General features: G+C 45.4%; 1 protein-coding gene across 3 annotated transcripts in view; it reads left to right on the forward strand.

Moving 5' to 3' along the window:
• Positions 1–20,510, forward strand: part of LOC138736414 (adenylate kinase isoenzyme 1-like) — a 183,595-nt gene that overhangs the window by 57,255 nt on the left and 105,830 nt on the right. For all 3 annotated transcript variants that reach the window (XR_011340277.1, XM_069885923.1, XM_069885930.1), the window contains exons 4-6: positions 7,749–7,921; positions 8,267–8,380; positions 10,862–11,053. Coding sequence is in view for 2 of the 3 variants with exons in the window: in XM_069885923.1 (XP_069742024.1) it covers positions 7,749–7,921; positions 8,267–8,380; positions 10,862–11,053 (479 nt within the window). In the remaining variant the exon portion in view is untranslated. The remainder of the gene's footprint in view (positions 1–7,748; positions 7,922–8,266; positions 8,381–10,861; positions 11,054–20,510) is intronic.

Genomic DNA, 20,510 nt, shown 5'->3' on the forward strand with positions numbered 1-20,510 from the left:
AGCCTGCAAGCCCAGGCATGTTACGGTGGTCCTTAAGTAGGAATGTGGTACTGTACAGCATGCTTAAGGACATCTGTGGAGAACTGTGGTGTAATAATGGTTGGGAACTCCACTAGTACTCTGACAAATTTGTTGCCTGACAAAGTCAGAGTCCAGGTGTGGGGCCAGTAACTTGGCTTCGCCGAGCGAGATGGTCTGGAAGGTCCTGGCATTTGCTAGGTGCTGTGCCTTGAGGTCCACCAGGAGGCATTGCTCCAGGACGAAATTTGTACCCAATAAAGACTGCGACCCTGCTGCCAGCATAAACGACCATGTGAAACGGCTGGAACTGAACTGTAGTGGGATGGTTCGCAAGCCATATGTGCAAATACTGCTGTTGTTAGCAGCAATGAGCACCAAGTCCTGACCTCCTGGTGTGGGTGCTGTTTCTCAAGGGGGGCAAGACACTAACCTTTGCCCCTGTGTATATGAGGAACTTGTGCCTAGAGTGTGGATCCCATAAGTAAAGGAGGCTATCATGGTGACCAGCTGCCATAGCCATTAGCGACGGCTGGCCCCAGGGTTTCCTGGAAAAGAACCCCACTTTTGGTGGTAAAAACACCATCAGTCTGAACTTGGGCATCACTGGCTTAATTGGTGGTGGGGGAAGGCCTGGGCCTTGGGGCATGATGCAGCAACTTGGTCATTGGAGGCCCCTCTATGCTGCTTGGTGTGCCACACGATATCTGTGCAGGCCACTACTTTGTGTGGGTCACTGAAATCATCGTCAGCGATAAGGAGATGGATATCTTTTGAAATCTGCTTGAGAAAGACTTGTTTGAACAGTAAACATGGCTTATGGCAGTCTGCTCGTGCCAGATCTCATTAATTTAGGCCAATCGTGCGCGGTCGCCTAAGCGGTCCATGTGGAGCAACCGCACTGCGCGCTTATGGCAGAAAAGGCTGAAAGTATCAGGAACATCTTGATTGTTTCATACCTGTCCACAACGAGTGGCTGGTGTAGGAAATCGATGATGTGGCATGCTGTTTCCTGGTCAAGTGAATCTGGTCGTCCGAAATTATTGCCTGGCCTGTTCAAACTAGACCTGCAGATCCGATGTCCAGAAATTCGGCAATTCAGTGAAAATGCATTCTGCATGCTTGGGTCGGTAATCGTTGGTCCAAATGCCATTTGGACTGTTGGGGTCACCAATGTAGTCGCTCTAGCCGCGCAGTGAGCGACGAACCACGCAGAGTCGAAGGTGAGTTGAACCAACTGGTTTACTGATTCACAAACCGTACGCTTAAGAACCCTCTCCCAGCAGCCCTCACGACCTGCGGGGTGGAAATGATGTTAGCCAGCAGGCTGTGGGCTTGTTCCACACCTGGAGCTATCACTGTCAAATCTGCCGCATACTTGCCTGCGATTCCATGAGCCGGTTTGCCTGTTGCGTGGATGAGCCGCCACAATGTCATCCTTTTCGTTGGTAATTCTGCCGTGAAGTCCCTGGAGACATTCTTACGATATTCAATGTGCTGCATCAATGGAAAGTATTGTTGCTGTTGATTAATATTTACTTGTGATGGATAACTGTATTTTAATTTCACAATTTTCCTCAGTTTATTTTGTTTTATTTGAATTCCCACTTGAATTCCAAGTCCCTTTCAAAAAGGGGAAGTAGGGGATGGTCATGTTCCCAGCTTGGCGGTCAGGTGGGGTTCATTTGAGGTGTAAATCAGTTCCAAATGCTGGAAGTGTTTGGGTGATTGACTCTCAAAGATTCTGTGTAAGGAATCAACAGTGTATTGTATCCCAATAACCCCCCACCCCAGGAGCTCCTCATGCTGAGAGCATTGACAATTGAACCACATTTTTTACCACCATTTTCTGTCTGTATCCACCTCCCTCAGTGGAAACAGATAGGTATCACAGTGCATGCCCTATTAAAACTCTTCATTTTCTAGTGTGGGCTCAGTTCCCTGCCACTGTCTCAACCATGTGGCGATGGTGTTGTCTTTGAGTTAAATGTAAACCTTCACCAATAGGCTTGGTGGCAACTCATTTTCATGGTGATTCCTTGTGTTCCATCATCAGTCATTGCCTACCTCCCTTAACGTCCCTGATACCTTGCATCACAGTCATCAGTTGCCAGTGACTCCCATCCCCCTGGCACCACCTCCCAGTGCCCTGTTCACAGGAGGTAAAGATTCCATTATTGTCACATAATACTACATTTAGAATGTATCATATATGAAATTCTTTAACCTTTGTCTATCATAAGGCAGAGAGTCGCCACTTTGTCCAGCAACCCTGACAGAGAGGTGTTCCTAGGCGGTCACCCCTCCAAGTACTGGGCAGTCCTGAGCCTGCTTGGCTTCCGAGATCAGACAATATTCTGGTGCTTGTATATCAGCAGTGGAGAACAAATTGGCTGTAACATCTCAATATATGATGAGCCAGAAGGTTCAACTTGAGGTTAAAGTATAATTTAAATAGAGCTCAGGTTCCTCTTTCTCATATAATCTCCAGGCGCTTGCAAACCCAAGATTGATGTCAGTTTAACCATCTCTTCCACATTAAATTTTTTTTTGCACTGAAACCTTGGTGGAGACTCTTGAACCAGCTTCTCAATTTATGGGCTGTTACACTTGGTGCAGAGAAATGGCAGAGCAGGAATGGCTATGGTGAAGAGCAAGGGGTGGTGAGAGCATGGCAGACAGCGAGAGAGAGAAAGATGAAAAGGGAGAGGAAGGGGAAGAGAGGATGGTAGACGGAGAGGCCAGTGAAGATTGAGTCCAAACTGGTGTTGGATGGTTGGCAAAAGTAAGATTGCTTCCTTAAGTATGTTTCCAGGCTGAGGATTGGATGGCATCGTTTATTCTCAAATATCTGCTCAGCATTTAAAAAGTTGTGTTCATATCTACAACTTGTCCTGACCTGTTTTAGAGTCTCTTGCAAGCATTCACATGTTTGGTGTACAGAGCATAGGTGTACAATAAAAGGCAGCTGCTGCATGCCCACCCTGCCAGCTCTGAGCCCCCTCAAAGATCCAACGCCTTTGTCTGAATGTTGTCAACCTTTGCAGATTACCTGGCATTCTCCTGGGATGAAATAAACTCTCCAGTGGACTGCTGAGATGTAAGCACTGGTGCAGTATACTGAGCCCACAGTGGAGGTGATCTTTCCCCTCTAAAACCAGGATAGGACAGGTGTTTGTGGAAGGTCATGGGAGAGCATTGCAGAAAGATTGCTTTTTCCCCTGAGGAGAGCTGAAATCACAGCTTGAGGCCAGTGTTTAGTTGCTGGAGTGTGGGTTAGAAGTCAACCATTCATAGGTGATGCACTACAGAGCTGAGCATTATCATCACTGAGTTGAACTCCATCCCTTACATTGCTGTGGGCATCCTTTGCCAAAGGTGGAGTGGAGGGTAGCCACCATGTGGCTCAGCTAGTGGAGCTGTCTCCTCATCGCTCCAATGACCTGGGTTCAATCTGGTTCTCTGCTGCTGTCTGTGTGTGGACTTTGTATGTTCTCCCTGTTGGCTGGGTGGGTTTCCTCCAGGTGCTCTGGTTTCATCCTGCTGCTACGAGCCCAAAGGACCCCAAAACCCAGCAGCAATAGATATTCACCAAGACAAATGGTTACTTAAAGAAAAGTTTCTCTTAATTATCTTTAAAAATAAAAATAGAAATAAAGTTTAACTTATCTATAATTAACTTACTTAACCTTCTTCTAATTCTAAACGCACATGTGTGTAATGTGTATATAAGTTCAGATAAGTTCTTTGGTTCACAGTCCAATCTCACTTCTCATTCCTTCAAGTTCACTGGTTGCAGGCAATTCTTATACTGTGCACAGAATTTAACATGTATAAAGTACACCAGGCTTTGGGACTTGAAAGGTAAATGGTTACCACTCAGGAAGGTTCCTGTTGGTTTTCAGAGAGAGTTATGTGTTGATCAAGGACATCCATAACTGAGGAACTTCCATCAGTCACCTCAGGGTCTTGCTGAGGAAACTTGCCCCATCAGGATTCTCCATATGATAACCTCACAGAGTTCCTTTCTGTTTCATTTATTCATTTATACCAAGTGAAACATTAGACAGCCAGTCGTCTCCTCTTGCATGAACCATAAGACTGTGACTAGGCCTCTCTCTCTCTCTCTTCCGCCCCCCCCCCACCGCCTGTATGATCCTATTACAACAGCAAGTCTTCTGTAGACAATGGGGCACCAGCCTGCTCAACAAAAACCCATCAGTCACCTCTCTTAGCACTCTTCAAAGCTCATGCAAAAAGGTGTAAGAAGCCACCATCTCCTCTGTTGCTTTAAAAGACAATAGTCCATTTATTCCACAGCATCAGTCCAATTAACACCTACTTGTGAAGTCTCCATAACTTCAAAGTTTCTGTAAAGTCACTGCGGACATGAAATCTCCATTATTTCAAATAAGATCTGTTTTAAAGTGTTTGTATGTAACCTACTCTCTTCTTTGGCTTGGCTTCGCGGACGAAGATTTATGGAGGGGGTAAATGTCCACGTCAGCTGCAGGCTCGTTTGTGGCTGACAAGTCCAATGCAGGACAGGCAGACACGGTTGCAGCGGTTGCAGGGGAATATTGGTTGGTTGGGGTTGGGTGTTGGGTTTTTCCTCCTTTGCCTTTTGTCAGTGAGGTGGGCTCTGCAGTCTTCTTCAAAGGAGGTTGCTGCCCGCTGAACTGTGAGGCGCCAAGATGCACGGTTTGAGGCGATATCAGCCCACTGGCGGTGGTCAATGTGGCAGGCACCAAGAGATTTCTTTAGGCAGTCCTTGTACCTTTTCTTTGGTGCACCTCTGTCACGGTGGCCAGTGGAGAGCTCGCCATATAACACGATCTTGGGAAGGCGATGGTCCTCCATTCTGGAGACGTGACCCACCCAGCGCAGCTGGATCTTCAGCACCGTGGACTCGATGCTGTCGACCTCTGCCATCTCGAGTACTTCGACGTTAGGGATGAAAGCGCTCCAATGAATGTTGAGGATGGAGCGGAGACAACGCTGGTGGAAGCGTTCTAGGAGCTGTAGATGATGCCGGTAGAGGACCCATGATTCAGAGCCGAACAGGAGTGTGTGTATGACAACGGCTCTGTATATGCTTATCTTTGTGAGGTTTTTCAGTTGGTTGTTTTTCCAGATTCTTTTGTGTAGTCTTCCAAAGGCGCTATTTGCTACTCTAACTTTTCCCAATTTATATCCCAAATATATTTCTATATACTCTTTCACACCACACCCTAAAGACTTGTGGGTTGGTGCGTCGTTTGGCCACTGTTCATTATCATGAGTTTCTTGTCATACACATTGTATAATATACATATGCACTGCAATTCTTACTTGGTTTCAAGCAGGTACAGCAAAACCCCTGGTATCCGGCATCTATGGGGTTTAGTAGATGCTGGATAAGTGAATTTTATGGTTGCTTGAGATTACATGTTGTGTGATTGGGGAATCAACGGCAAGGCGTGTCAATTATAAACCCATATTTTTTACCGATTTATTTTCCAAGGTTTTTTGGCTGGTTGCTTGAGCCTGTCAGTTGGTAGAATTCTGGATAACAGGGGTTCTACTCTACTTCATTTTTAAAAAAAATCAATAGTTTGTTCATTTATCGTACAAGGACTGCCTAAAGAAATCTCTTGGTGCCTGCCACATTGACCACCATCAGTGGGCTGATATCGCCTCAAACCATGCATCTTGGCTCCTCACAATTCGGCGGGCAGCAACCTCCTTTGAAGAAGACCGCAGAGCCCACCTCACTGACAAAAGACAAAGGAGGAAAAACCCAACACCCAACCCCAACCAACAAATTTTCCCCTGCAACCCCTGCAACCGTGTCTGCCTGTCCCGCATCGGACTTGTCAGCCACAAACGAGCCTGCAGCTGACGTGGACATTTACCCCTCCATAAATCTTCGTCCGCGAAGCCAAGCCAAAGAAATACATATGTGGTACCCTGTATGTGTGTTTGCACTGTGGACCCGAGAAAACTGTTTTGTTGGTTTGTTCTGATACCATCTGACAAATAAAACATGAACTATCTCATGATAACCCTACATGTGCGTGAAGCAAGGCTGCGTTCTCGCACCAACCCTCTTTTCAATCTTCTTCAGCATGATGCTGAACCAAGCCATGAAAGACCTCAACAATGAAGACGCAGTTTACATCCGGTACTGCACGGATGGCGGTCTCTTCAATTTGAGGCGCCTGCAAGCTCACACCAAGACACAAGAGCAACTTGTCCGTGAACTACTCTTTGCAGACGATGCCGCTTTAGTTGCCCATTCAGAGCCAGCTCTTCAGCGCTTGACGTTCTGTTTTGCAGAAACTGCCAAAATGTTTGGCCTGGAAGTCAGCCTGAAGAAAACTGAGGTCCTCCACCAGCCAGCTCCCCACCATGACTACCAGCCCCCCCCACATCTCCATCGGGCACACAAAACTCAAAACGGTCAACCAGTTTACCTATCTCGGCTGCACCATTTCATCAGATGCAAGGATCAACAACGAGATAGACAACAGACTTGCCAAGGCAAATAGCGCCTTTGGAAGACTACACAAAAGAGTCTGGAAAAACAACCAACTGAAAAACCTCAAAGATAAGCGTATACAGAGCCGTTGTCATACCTACACTCCTGTTCGGCTCCGAATCATGGGTTCTGTACCGGCATCACCTACGGCTCCTAGAACGCTTCCACCAGCGTTGTCTCCGCTCCATCCCCAACATTCATTGGAGCGACTTCATCCCTTACATCGAAGTACTCGAGATGGCAGAGGCCGACAACATCGAATCCACGCTGTTGAAGATCCAACTGCGCTGGGTAGGTCACGTCTCCAGAATGGAGAACCATCGCCTTCCCAAGATCGTGTTATATGGCGAGCTCTCCACTGACCATCGTGTCAGAGGTGCACCAAAGAAGAGGTACAAGGACTGCCTAAAGAAATCTCTTGGTGCCTACCACATTGACCACCACCAGTGGGCTGATATCGCCTCAAACCGTGCATCTTGGCGCCTCACAGTTCGGCGGGCAGCAACCTCCTTTGAAGAAGACCACAGAGCCCACCTCACTGACAGAAGACAAAGGAGGAAAAACCCAACACCCAACCCCAACCAACAAATTTTCCCCTGCAACCGTGTCTGCCTGTCCCGCATCGGACTTGTCAGCCACAAACGAGCCTGCAGCTGACGTGGACATTTACCCCTCCATAAATCTTCGTCCGCGAAGCCAAGCCAAAGAAAAGAAAAGACATGTACCACCAGATGACAATGTTTTATTAATGCATTAAATTCAATTTAAAATAATACAAAAGTCAGATATTAAATATTTATTGTTAATAGAGTGCAAGAAAAAAGTGATTTTACAATAGTGCTCTGTGGTGTCAAAGGAGTACATAATTTGTGCAAGAAGGGGAAGTTTCACAGCCTGATCAGCCTTCATGTGCAGAATATGGGGGAGTGAGGGGAATGTGGAGAATGTGATCAGATTACTGTGAATTGAGGGTTAGCCAAGATTTGGTGGGCTGAAAGGCCTGTTCTTGTGCTGCATGACTATAAACCTTATGAACTGCCTCAAAATGTCACCCTATCAATGGCACTTCTAACAGGAGAAGGCAGGGTCCTCTTTTCCCGGGCTTGTCCCCCAATGTGTTAGTGTGAAACTTGGCATTTGTGATCTAGGCCTGATGTTTATTGCTCACCACTTTGCTCCTCACTAGCTTTGACCTCTGCCCCCTCTATAGGTGGCCCTGGAAGTGGGAAAGGCACTCAGAGCACCAAAATGGCGCAGCATTACGGTTTTGAGTCTGTTTCGGTGGGAGAGATCTTGCGACAGCAGATGCTGCACCACGCCACCAGCGATTGCAAGTGGGAGCTCATCGCACAGATCATCGCCAATGGAGAACTGGCACCTCCAGTAAGGAGCACAATGCACACGGAGGGGTGTGTAGGAATACTGTTACACATGGGCCACGGCCTCAGGCGGGGGTGCATGTTGGGACACAGATGAAGGGTGGTCCACTGTCACTCCCCTGTCCCAAGGAGATGGGACTGCCCATGGTGCTCCTGCCAACCCCATGGTCTAAACCAAGTGCAAGATTTGTTTCATGCATGTATAACAATTCACCCTACCTTCCCCCTCCACAGAATGTTGGTCCGACCTTGACCTATGAACCTCAGGGGCCAGTTCTGTTTATAACCTGACTTCTTATAATTTCCACAAATCTATCAAACTCTAAAAATGCCCTTTCTCTTCTCCCAGGAAACAGCTATGGAGGAACTGAAGCATCAGTTCATGAAGCACCCAGATGCAAAAGGCTTCATTGTGGATGGGTTTCCCAAGGAGATCAGCCAGGCCTTTGCATTTGAGGAACAGGTGGGGCTCTCAGTGTGTCTCTCCAACATGTAGATGCTGCTTCACTGCAGGGAGCTAGGGATGAGAGGTCATGTCACTTAACCTGGTCAAAATAAAGCTGGGATGGAAAGAGGTGGAAGCTTCTCCTTGACAACCTGTAAGGGACCAGTGCAACTTGACGCATTGTGAGGACTCAAATGTTGATGTAACCTAAAGGGGGGTGGGGGGGGATTGGTAAGCTGTCAATCTCATTAATCAAAGTTCAGGATTCAAGAAGGGCCAGGACAAATGTAATGCAAACTCAGGGACCGAAAAATATCTGTCTAGAACAAGAAGTTAATGGGAACAGATTTTGGTGCAGCTGTAGTTTTATATTCTCCTGGATACATTTGATAAAAAGACAACATAAATCAGGGAAGAAAAGGCCTTGTAATCCATCTTGGGGAGTAAGTTGTTAAGCCATCTTCTGTTTCTGGGGGTGGGTAGAGGCATGGGGTGGAAGTGTAGGAGCCACTGCGTCTTGCTCTACCTTGATGCCAGGCTCAGCTCCTGTAACAGGTGATCAGAGCCAGATATTTAGGACAATTACCTGAGGAAACTGGTTGGAGCAAAAGATTTTGTTTTAAAACAAGAGCAAAGGTCTTCAACAAGCAATTGTTCACACCGTTGAAACCTGCAACTCTGTTGGTTCTGGGTGCTTTGATGAAAATCTCAGGGTATAAACTGAGAAATTTTAAGTGAACCAAATGCAGATCAGCAAACAGTTTCCTTTAAAGAATGGTATCAATCTCTTTGACTGTGTCAAACTAATAGTAAAGGTAAAACTAAACATGCATTGACTCCTGACTTCCACTTGATGTGGACCCTTGATCTCAAGCATACTGCTTCTGGAAGTTGGCTCTTGAGAGAAACCTTACCCATCAGACTGGGAAGAGTCATCTCATCCAATTGTTCCATATTCCTGAGTTTAGTCACTCAATCAATGACTGCCCAAGTTCTGGAATTCTGTCTCTATTCTCTTTCCATCTTTAAGACACTCTTTCAAATCTTCATCTTTGAAGAATTCTTTGGTTGCCTGCTCTAAAACCTTCTGGTGTCCCTCCATGCCAAGTTTGAGGTGATAATCGCTCTGTAGATGAGTTAGGGTTTTTTAATTGCATTAGACACCGAGCTGCATTGAATAGAATGGGAGGAAATGCTCAAGCAATGAGTTTCCAGACATTGTTCCCAGTGAACAGGCCCTCTTCCTTCCTGGTCCATTCTATACTTTGTTTTATGCTAATCATGCTGGAGAACAGCATCTGTTCTCACTGATGGCACTTGATACCTGTACCGAGCTCTCCCATCACCCATGGAACAGGAAACCCAATGCTACACTCTACTCCAAACAGGGCCTTAGCAGGAAGCACCCTCATGCTCAACTGAACTAGGTTCACTTCTACATTGCTCTTGATCCTGCTGACATTGCTCCTCCTTGTCCTCCAACCCCCTGGCCTACACCGCTCACAACCTCTCCCAATGTTGCAGCCTACCTGATGGTGCTGTGATGGTGTGGGAGTAGCTAGTTTGGGAAGCTGCCATTGCCTTGGTCAACTGTATATGTGATAATAACTAAATATAATTTAATTGTTTTACCCAATCAACTGATCGACAATGGGATTGTAATCCATCGAAAAATGGGCACACGTTTTGGGACAATAGTGTGATTGCTCTACTTAATGTCACTAATGGATCGTTAATTTCACCCCTGAGTTACCCCTCTCAGTATGTGCATCAGGAGAGCACTTCTCCCCACCTCAACCTCCATCACTCTCTCCCAACAACACCACACCAGAGAGAAGCCTCCACATCTCCCTGCCCCTTCCATAAGGCAGAAGGCCCTCACCATCATTGTAGGGCGGTTTAAGTAGGGAATCAAACTTGGACAAATCCATTGGACTCTCTATATTGCAATACACAAAAATGCGAGAGAAGGTCTCGCAGCATCCTGGGCTCTTTGTTAGCAAAATAGGAAAGATCTTGAATAAAAAGGAGGGGGAGTAGAGGAGGGAGGAAGGGACAGGGTGAGAAACAGGCTAACAGGTAAGGGGTCATAGGTGGGTACAGTTGGGAGAGTAAATGAGAAAAAAAACTGAGAAGTGATGGGAGGAGGGGAAGCTCTGATAAGAGAGAGAAGGGGGTGGAGAGCTGGAGGAAAGGAGACAAGGATAGGGAAAGAGGCTTGGGGGAAGGTGGTTAATAGAACTTGTAAAAGTTGATGTTCAGGTTGGGTACATTGGGTTGCGGCCTGTGGATGGAGATTGGACTTGAATCATCTGCTGACGTTGACACACAGGAACCTATGAACAAGTCTGGTCTTGTGAGTCATTAAGCGTGAAAGCTAATTCCGACTCCTTGCACCTGCCTCACTCAGTTCTTCCTGGCTTGTGGTTGGTCCTGCAACCTTGTGGTTTGCTGTGAGTGGTGGGAACCAGTGCCCATTTTTGTGTTTGCTTGGTGCAGATTGGCTCTCCAGACTTGGTGCTTCTGCTGGCCTGCTCCAATCACCGGTTGCGACAGCGACTGGAGAGACGGGGCATGCAACATGGTCGGCTGGACGACAACAGTCACGCCATCGAACGCAGAGTGGAGACCTTCAAACAGAACATCAACCTGATTGTGAAGTACTACCAGGAAAAGGAGCTCATTGTTCGGGTAGGTCACCAGGGGTCACTGCACACAAAATTATGAGGTCTTTGTATTTCTTTGTTAGAAGTTTGCCTGGGGTTTATTTTTCCCTTGTTAAATATTGATTTATAAACAGAACTCCCTAATAGGAAGAACTTGTGTTAGTCGGTAATTGTTGGTAAACACCTGCTGTGTGTACCGTGAATAAAAGCTCTCACAACTGGAGGGAGAACAAGCTCTTATTAGCTTATAACTAAGGGTAGGGTCTCACAGTAATCTTCAGAAGGGTTCTAGGTTTAGGTAGGAAACCAGGGTTATAAGTGAGCAGATGGGGGTGGAGCTGGGAGGATGGGCCAACTATCAGCACAGCACCCTATCAGTGAATCCCAGTTCACTGCTTTCACCCCTTCCTATAGAATTTAGGATCTGTGAATGAAGACAGAGAACATGGGTTCAGAAAAAAAATGGTTGAAAAATATAGTTATTTACAAATTTACAGATTTAAGCAATCCAGGGGTCTGGAGATCCTGGTGGAGCGTCTTAGCACCAGGGGGGCTTGGACTCCTTGGGTCTCCAGGTCCCCTTGTGAGGGAGGAGAGATGGGCTGAGTCTCTGGCCCAAAGGTGGAGGGGGGTGCACTTTCCTCCTGAACCGGATCCCCTTAGGCCCTGACTGGGGGTGGCAAGAATTAGCTCCATGGCTTGCAGGGCACTTGAGGCAACATACCCTCTGTTCTGGTGAATGCCAGGTCCCTGATGGAGATGGTGTCCTCCCTGCCATCCGGGTACTCCACATAGGCTTCGTGGGATTGGCGTGGAGTAGTTTCACCCTTTCCACAAGGGGGTCGGTCTTGCTTCTCCTCACGTGCTTCCTGAGAAGGACCAGACCAGGAGTGGTGAGCCAGGTTGGGAGTGTAGTTCCCGATCTTTTGAAAGTGAATAGCTCGTGAGGAGTAGCATCGGTCGCAGTGGATAGTCGCGACTGGATGGAATGGAGTGCTGTAGGGAGGACTTCCTGCCAGTGTGAGTCTGGAAGGCCTTTTGATTTGAGGATCAGTTTGATAGCCTTCCAGACCATGGCGTTCTCCTTTTCAACCTGCGCATTCCCTCGGGGGTTGTAACTAGTAGTCCTGCTGGACATGTTGCCGCTCACCAGCAGGTACTGACGTAGCTCATCACTCATAAAGGATGAGCCCCGGTCACTATGAATATGGCTGAGATACCCGAACAGGGTGAAAATGGAGTCAGGCTGATTATTATTTATCAAAATTAACACAAAAAAATTTCTAAAATTTCCAATTCAGTTTTTTTTTCCAAGGATTTTCTTTGAATTTACCTCTATGATATTCAATACTCCCTCTGTTTTCTCCACCCCAACTCCTGGAAAATGTGTCAAAATAAAACAAATGGACTCTTACCATTGGAATGAATGTAGTCAAAGACAAAGATTCCAGGCTACAATTAACAGGAGAAACGAAGACCACAACATTTGCAAACCAATTCTGCCAAAAGCACAAATGAAGTAATTGTATACCTGGGACACTGGGAATATGCCATCTCTTCTGGAACCATAAAACATTATGCCTTCAGTGGAAGGAGAGTATGAACAAGATATTTTTTTTAAATTTAAACATACAGCACAGTAACAGGCCCTTCTGGTCATGAGCTCGTGCCTCTGTATCTTTTGAAGGGTGGGAGGAAACTGAGGAATCGCACACAGACACAGGAAGAATGTACAAACTCCTAACAGGAATTTGAACCCGGACTGCTGACGCTGTTCGTTGCACTAAGCTTACCACCTTATGAAAGGCTCAGCAAGAATCTGAATGACTGGAGAGATGGCCTCAGGCTACTATGATGTGCAAAGAAATGGAGGATGTGTACAGATCAAACAAAGACAAACCCTATAGCAGTAGCACTTCTCTCATCAACATATTTCCATGCTACATATAATATTCTATATTATTCTCCTCCCTTAACGAAACATTGGTTATCTATCTTTGCCTCCTATGGATACTGAGTTTCTCCAGCACTTCTGTGTATTAAATATTCCATCCTTTAGTGAAATGTATAGATGGCCACCGTGACAGAGGTGCACCAAAGAAAAGGTACAAGGACTGCCTAAAGAAATCTCTTGATGCCTGCCACATTGACCACTGCCAGTGGGCTGATAACGCCTCAAACCGTGCATCTTGGCGCCTCACAGTTTGGCGGGCAGCAACCTCCTTTGAAGAAGGCCGCAGAGCCCACCTCACTGACAAAAGGCAAAGGAGGAAAAACCCAACACCCAACCCCAACCCACCAATTTCCCCCTGCAACCGCTGCAACCGTGTCTGCCTGTCCCGCAACGGACTTGTCAGCCACAAACGAGCCTGCAGCTGACGTGGACTTTTTACCCCCTCCATAAATCTTCGTCCGCGAAGCCAAGCCAAAGAAAGAAAGAGAAGAAAAGATGGATCATCATCCAATTAATATATACAATAACAGCAGCCTAACTGGAAACCCTTTGTCTTAACGACCCTTGCTCAGCAGCCATCTTTGATGAGCTGTGAGTTTCCAAGAGTCTTGAGAATTTATTTTCACCTGTAAGTGTGTGCGCCATTGTCTAAAGAAAATGCTGTTTCATCTGGTTGTACTTGTACAGTCAGATGATAATGAACTTGAACTAACATAATCATACACTCTTCAGGAGGTGGATCAGAATTTTACAGATGATGTTCTTTCTCCCAAGAATTGTCAATGACAGCTGAAGAGGTTGTCCAAATACCCATTTTCACCATGCCTGTTGGGATGGCTTGAATAGCACTACCTTTGGTAGACTGTTTTAATGAGATCCAATTTTCAGGACAACTCTGATAGTCCACACTGTCAAAAGCAGAAAAATACAGAGCCATAGAGCATACAAACCACATTGATGAAGTCACGCTAGCGGGAATGAGTGATATTGATGTCAAGTATACCATGCCACCCTTGTCAATATCAAATCACATTCAGAGATCATAGTGAAATAGCACAGTATTTATATTATTTTTGACATTGTATCTCTTACAAGTTGATAAGCTCATCTCTGAATTTGTTTGAAGAATAATATGTTCCTTGCTAACACCAAACATTGTGTCCTTTCTTAAGAAATGTAAATGATTGATGTCAATCTGCCATTCACATGTACAGTAAATATTGTTGAAATTTCATATCTTACAAACAGATGAAATCCTGTCTAGGAGTTTTTGTCTTTAATACACTTTGACATCCGTATGAAATTCAAGATTTAATTAACACATAGAAATCAGAAGATTTGAGAATTAATTGAGTTCTTAAGATTGACAAAGGAAAAGGAACTTTTGGACAAGTTCAAAGGGAGATACATAGCTTGATTCTGAGATGAGAAGTCTATGCCTTCTGTAGTAATCTTAACAGATCGATATCAGTATACCGTTCAAATGGGAGCTGTCAGATCACTCAAAGCTGTTAATGATCCTGTAAACTTATTAAATGCTAATCTGGTAGACTGGGAGCCCCAAGTCTTGTTCCTAATATGCAAAGCTTATGCGTCTTTTTAAATCTCATAAAGGCATGTTTTTTCTTAATATTTGTTGCTTCTGGATGACTCAAAAATAGAAATCTTTACAACAATTTTAGGATTAGTTGGGTTGGAAGGAACAAGATTTTAAACTTGCCCAGAAGAAACAAGGATTCGTTTTTTTTTAAAAAGCTAACTTTTCCTAAGTGCTTTGAATTTAAACCCTGAATCCTGTTTACACCCACAGCTGCTGTAAGCCATTCAAACATCAACATCACCTTTTATACAGTGAGTCACTCCATAAAGTCCCTGCCTTGTGTAAATCTGTTGACATGGTTCCCCTATGTTGTTGACTGTCACGTCAAAATGCACTATTACAGCTGGTTTTATGATATTTACAGTGGACTGTTGGGAAATATGATGTTGTTTGTGTATATTAGTCTTTTATTTAATTTGGTTTTTACTAATAAAATGATTAAGGATATTTGTGTGAAACCTGAAAGTGTGCAGATGCTGTGATTGTACACAAAAGTGCAGGAGAAACTCAGAAGATCTGGCAGCGTCCACAGGAGGCAAAGATATCTAACCAGTGTTTCGGGCCTGTGTTCTTCATCAAAGGTATGAGCAAAAAGCAGGTAGTTGTCTGAATAAAAAGGTGGGAGTGTCAGACTTTGGCATTACCTTACTCTTAATTTAGTCTATGTGTGGTCTGAGTCCAGCGTGTTCTTTGAATGAAGTGATAGGAGAAGGTATTCGGTTCAACAGTCGATTTATTACACAGCACAAGAATAAAACTTAACAGAGCTCTGGGTCAATCGTTAGTTCATAGGTCACCTGCACAGTGAGCTATTCCCCAAGACTGACCCCTATTGTCCAGTTGGCTCAGTTTATATAGATCAACCTTATCATACAGAACAAAAGTTGGCTTCCTTTGCTAGATCTTTTTGCATAAGGGTTATCACAAGTCATCTCCTGTTTTGCAGATATCTGGGGTGTAGCGCTCCCATCTTAATCCTCCAGGCCAGACTATCCTGTTGTTTTGATCAGAAATTAATTCATCCCCAGATATTTCTAATCACCATTCTGTTCCTGTCTGGCCAATTTCTGCTGTTCTCTTTAACACCTCCTCCTGCCTTAATCTTCCTCCTAGACTGGTTTTCCATTCCCTTTGTTTCTTACAGGCCATTCTTTGTTCTGGTCTGGCCTGTGTCTCCTGTGCTACTCACCACCTCCTTCAGTTTGAGCATTCCTCCTAAATCGTTTTATGCATTTCCTCTCCCTGTATTTGGGAGCAGACCATTTTGCTCGGCCAACTTTGCTCCATGCTGTGATTGCCACTTAATCACATTCCTCTTTTTCCCTGAACCATGCAGTAAATATAAAATTATTAATTAATCATTTCTTTCATAATGTTTTAACCCCTAGATTCCAACAGGAGGAGGAGGAGGGAAGAAAGGGTGGGGGAGGAGCACAGGCCAACAGTGAAGAGACCATCGTCAGGGCTGGCGCTACCACTAGGCGAACGAGGCAGCCACCCAGAGTGCAGACCTCAGAGGGGCACAGTCAGGATGGCCAGATGTCTGGTGTGTTCTGGACCCAGTACCCAGGGAGAGGGCCTCGGCAATAGCTACCATCAGTGTCCTCTTCCATAATCCAGCTGCACTACCGGGGTGTGCCTGGCAGCCAACCTGACGAGCTAGTGGAGTGCCTGAAAGCCGCCGGCACCCGCCTCCACAACCCTGACACCCCTTTCCTTCTGCAGCTCTGTACCAAGCCACGTGTAGGCACTTCCCTTGCTGCCAGATCAGTCCTCTCCTCCACCCTCTTCGAGAGGCTGGTCAACCACTTCCCCGGCTGTGCTGGAGCCATGTCCACTGCCACAAGCGCCGTCATCCCATCCTCTGGCTCTGCTCTCTAGGGCCAGCTCTCAAGGCGCTGTCCGTGTGCCTGCAGTGGACGGCGGTAGACCAGGTAATCTCCTTCATCTCTATGCTGACCAAGCACAACCCAGCCGAGGTGGTCTCCTGTCTCCTCCTTGCTGCCCTTCGATGCCAACACCCGCCACGTGCCGCTCGCTGGCTGGTGACACCACTTGGCAGCGGCCGACATCCACCTACTGCTCGACGCCTTGGATGAGCATTTGTGCCTGGAGGCTGGAGCCGGAGGCCAGAGCCCCGCTGCACTGTGGTGCCACTGAGCGATTGGAGGCACCATCAGTAGATGTCTACATGTTCTCCAAGAGAATTAGCAGGGAGCAGAGAACCAGGCAGACTGAAAAGATACTAAATAATTAGATTTAATAGCACTAATACCATTGTTCAGCAGCCTGGCATTACCTAGTATCGTAAATAACTCTTTTATCATATATTTGACTCCACAAAAATTAAATAGCTTAAATTCAGTTACTTCAGATATATGTTTTAGGTGTAGATGTGGGATTGGAAATTTTTTTTGCATTCTACTTGGCAATGCCCTAAAGTTAGAAATTTTTGGTTTGAGGTGGGTAACTTTTTGGAAAGAATTTCGGGGGTCAAATTCCCACAGGATCCAATGTTATTTGTATTGGGTAATATTAAGGTTATGAGACCTAAATTAAAATTAAATATCTATCAGATTGAATGTGTGTAAATTGCTTTAGAAGTTTCTCAGAAATGTATAGCATGCAGAACTTCATAGTTGTCTACCATTTGAGAAGATTATGGATAGTCTGTGAAATATATATAATTTGTTCTGGAAAAAATGGTGCCCTTTGCATGTTTGTTTAAAGCTCTCTGAAGGCCCCATTTCTTGGTAACCTCCAATCGGAATTTATGAGATAAATGTTTATTCTCTTGGTAATCTCCATTTCCTTTCTTTTTTTTCTATTTTTCCAATTCTTTTCTCTTTTTTCTTTTCATAAGGGCCATCCTGACTGTGCCCCTCTGAGGTCTGCACCCTGGGTGGCTGCCTAGTTCGCCTAGTGGTAGGGAAGAGATGGGAGGGGTGGATGGGTTGGGTAGAGGGTTTTCTTTTTTATATAACCATGTTACTTTATTTATACAAATTTCAAACTTATGTAATGTAATTCATATTGTGGTTTAATAAATGAAATATTGAAAAAACTCCTTTATCAGCAAGATTGATGGTACTCATTGAGCCCATCATATGAAAGGTCATCTTGGATTGTGGGGTCTTGGGTGGGCTCTGACTGGTCGGAGGTTCCCATGGTTTGGGCACAAGGGGTAGGGAGAGTGTGGGCGGTGGGTTCCCACCCCACTAAAGCCCAGCGCAACCCCAAGAAATTCCTGTTCACAGGGCGAGAAGGAAGATGATTCTGCTTGTGGTGATGGGCGGAGCCTTAGTTCACCATGGCAGGGATGAGAGACATGTTCATCTCCTAAACCCAGATATTAGGAAATGCTGGGAACACTCAGCAGGTCGGGCCACCTCTGCAGAGAGAGAGAGAGCAGCATGAGTGTTTCAGCTCAATGAAATGGGGTTCTCTCTCTACATGTGCTGCCTGACCTGCTGAATGGTTCCAACCTTTTGATTCTAGTCCATGCCTTTCTCTCTCGTTCATGTCCGTGATACTCTGCAGGACTAAAGCTCGTGGGAGAGTGGACAAATTTGTGGTGTTCAAGCATTGTGAGTTCGACAGGGTCAGGTCAAATACAGCGCAAGTGACAGGTGTGACATATCACACAGGGCAGAGCTCTCCCCAGTGTCATGTCCACTCCACTCTGACCACCCAATGGAGCTGGGTGTGTGAGGCGGGGAGAGAGGGTCTTCCCCACTCCCCATCTCCAGCCAAGACCGATAATCGAGTATCCTCCATCCCACACTCCGGGCCTGTAGAAAACTACCCCCCACCCACCCCAAGTGGAATTGGAAGGAATCAGGTGAAGTTGATGCTAGGGTCAGTGGCACAGCATTGAGGCAGAAGTATCTGTTCAAATACTAGGACCCAGACACTCACTGCCTCTCACAGACCCCCAACTCGTTCTCTCAGCCCTGATGAAAGGTTTCAGTATCGGTGCATTACTTATTCTTATTGCAATTTAAAATAAATTTAGCAGTTTCAGGTTTTGTGCTTTTCATTTTTCTACAAAACATCTGTTTTTGAAAATCAAAGTTGGCAATCTTTTTTAGGGGGGTGCAAGTAGTTGGCCTTGCCTAGGGTACAAAATAGTCTGGCCCTGGCTTTAGGTGGCACGGATAGGAGGGCATAAGAGAGAACGGTTGGGAGGGGTGGTGGGTTAGCTTTGTGAATGCAGAGCTAGAGGAAAGGGAACTGAGAGTTAGGGAAAAAGAGAGGGGAGGCGATTGGGGATGAAGAGGTTAATGGAAACCAGGGAAGTTGTTATTAATGCCATCTGGTTGGAAGGTTCCCAGATGGAATATGAAGTTTTGTTCATATTTAGGTGTTAAGGAGATTTATCCATTTAAGAAATGCTCCCTTCACTTGAGCAGGTGAACGTGATAACACTGGGGACACTTGAATGGTGAATCAGGGATTCTGCCAGTTCTCTCATTTCACATCCTTCCCAATATCCGTTCTTGAAGTAACAGAAGATAAAAATCCACAACAGGGAGGTGGGTTCATAGTCTTTTATACAATCAATTCTGATATTCCCCTGATTATCTTTACAAATAAAATTTCCTCATGTTCATTATGCACTGGAAGGCTCTAAAGAAAACTCAAGTGTGTGGTATGTGTTGCAAGGCTGGACGAGTAAAATAATTCTGCTGAATCCAGAAGTAAAATGAAGTCTTAGTGATGAGACAAAGTCCTATCCACCTCAGCACTCTGTGGCCCCTTTGGTGAGGATGATGTGAAGGAGGAAGGTATTGGGGGAGGAGTCACGTGATGGAGTAGTGGCCGGACGGTGAACTCCAGCCCTCTCCAGAAAAGTTGGGAAAAACAAAGGAAAACACAAAGGCACAGAAATAAAAGTTACAGAAAAGTGAGTATAAAGGTGGAAAGAAGATGGCGACAAAAAAAGAAAAATCGAAAGCAACGGTAAGAAGAGAGGAAGAGAAGACAAAGGAGGAAAAAGGTGAAGGCCTTACCTGTCCGAAGAGGCCCGCTGCGGAGAGAGAAACCCGCTCCCTCAGGTCGGTAAATAATGGACTACAAAAATGGCTCGCTGAGCCGAGTAAAAGATCGCGCATGCGCGATGCGAATGAAAAAAAACACACCGACGGGAGGGGGGACCAGCTGGGGAGTCGATCTCCACAGCCGGCAACGACAGCTGCAGAACACCTGCAGCAAGAAGAGACCACAGAAGACAATGGAAACAAGAAAGAAGAGAAGGAAAGGGCACCAAAGAAACAACAGATGGCCAACCCAGAGGAAGAAGAAGAGGAAGAGGAAGAGTATAGTGAAATAGAAGAAGAAAAGAAAGGCAAGATAAAGGATATACTTTCTCTTATTAAAGGATACATGGAGTCATTTAAAGAATGGCAAACACAGGAATTTAAGGATTTAAGAAAAAGAATAAACAACACAGAAGAGAAAATGAATAAAATAGAGATGACCTTAACAGAAATGGGAAAGAAAATGGACAAGATGGAAGAGCGGGCAGTAGCAGCAGAAATGGAGGTAGAAGACTTAAAAAAGAAATTGGAGGAATCTAATAAAAAAATTAAAGAGACACAAGAACTACTAGCTCAAAAAATAGATACAATGGAAAACCATAACAGAAGAAATAACATAAAGATAGTGGGCCTTAAGGAAGATGAAGAAGGCAAGAATATGAGGGAGTTTATAAAAGAGTGGATCCCTAAGACCCTAGGATGTCCAGAACTACAGCAAGAAATGGAAATAGAAAGGGTACATAGAGTATTGGCCTCTAAACCACAACCACAACAAAAACCAAGATCTATTGTAGTAAAATTCCTAAGATATACTACAAGAGAAAAGGTACTGGAGAAGACAATGGAAAAAGTAAGAGAGGGCAACAAACCACTGGAGTATAAAGGGCAA

This window comes from Narcine bancroftii, chromosome 1, assembly GCF_036971445.1.
Source record: "Narcine bancroftii isolate sNarBan1 chromosome 1, sNarBan1.hap1, whole genome shotgun sequence".
Taxonomy (NCBI): Eukaryota; Metazoa; Chordata; class Chondrichthyes; order Torpediniformes; family Narcinidae; genus Narcine; species Narcine bancroftii.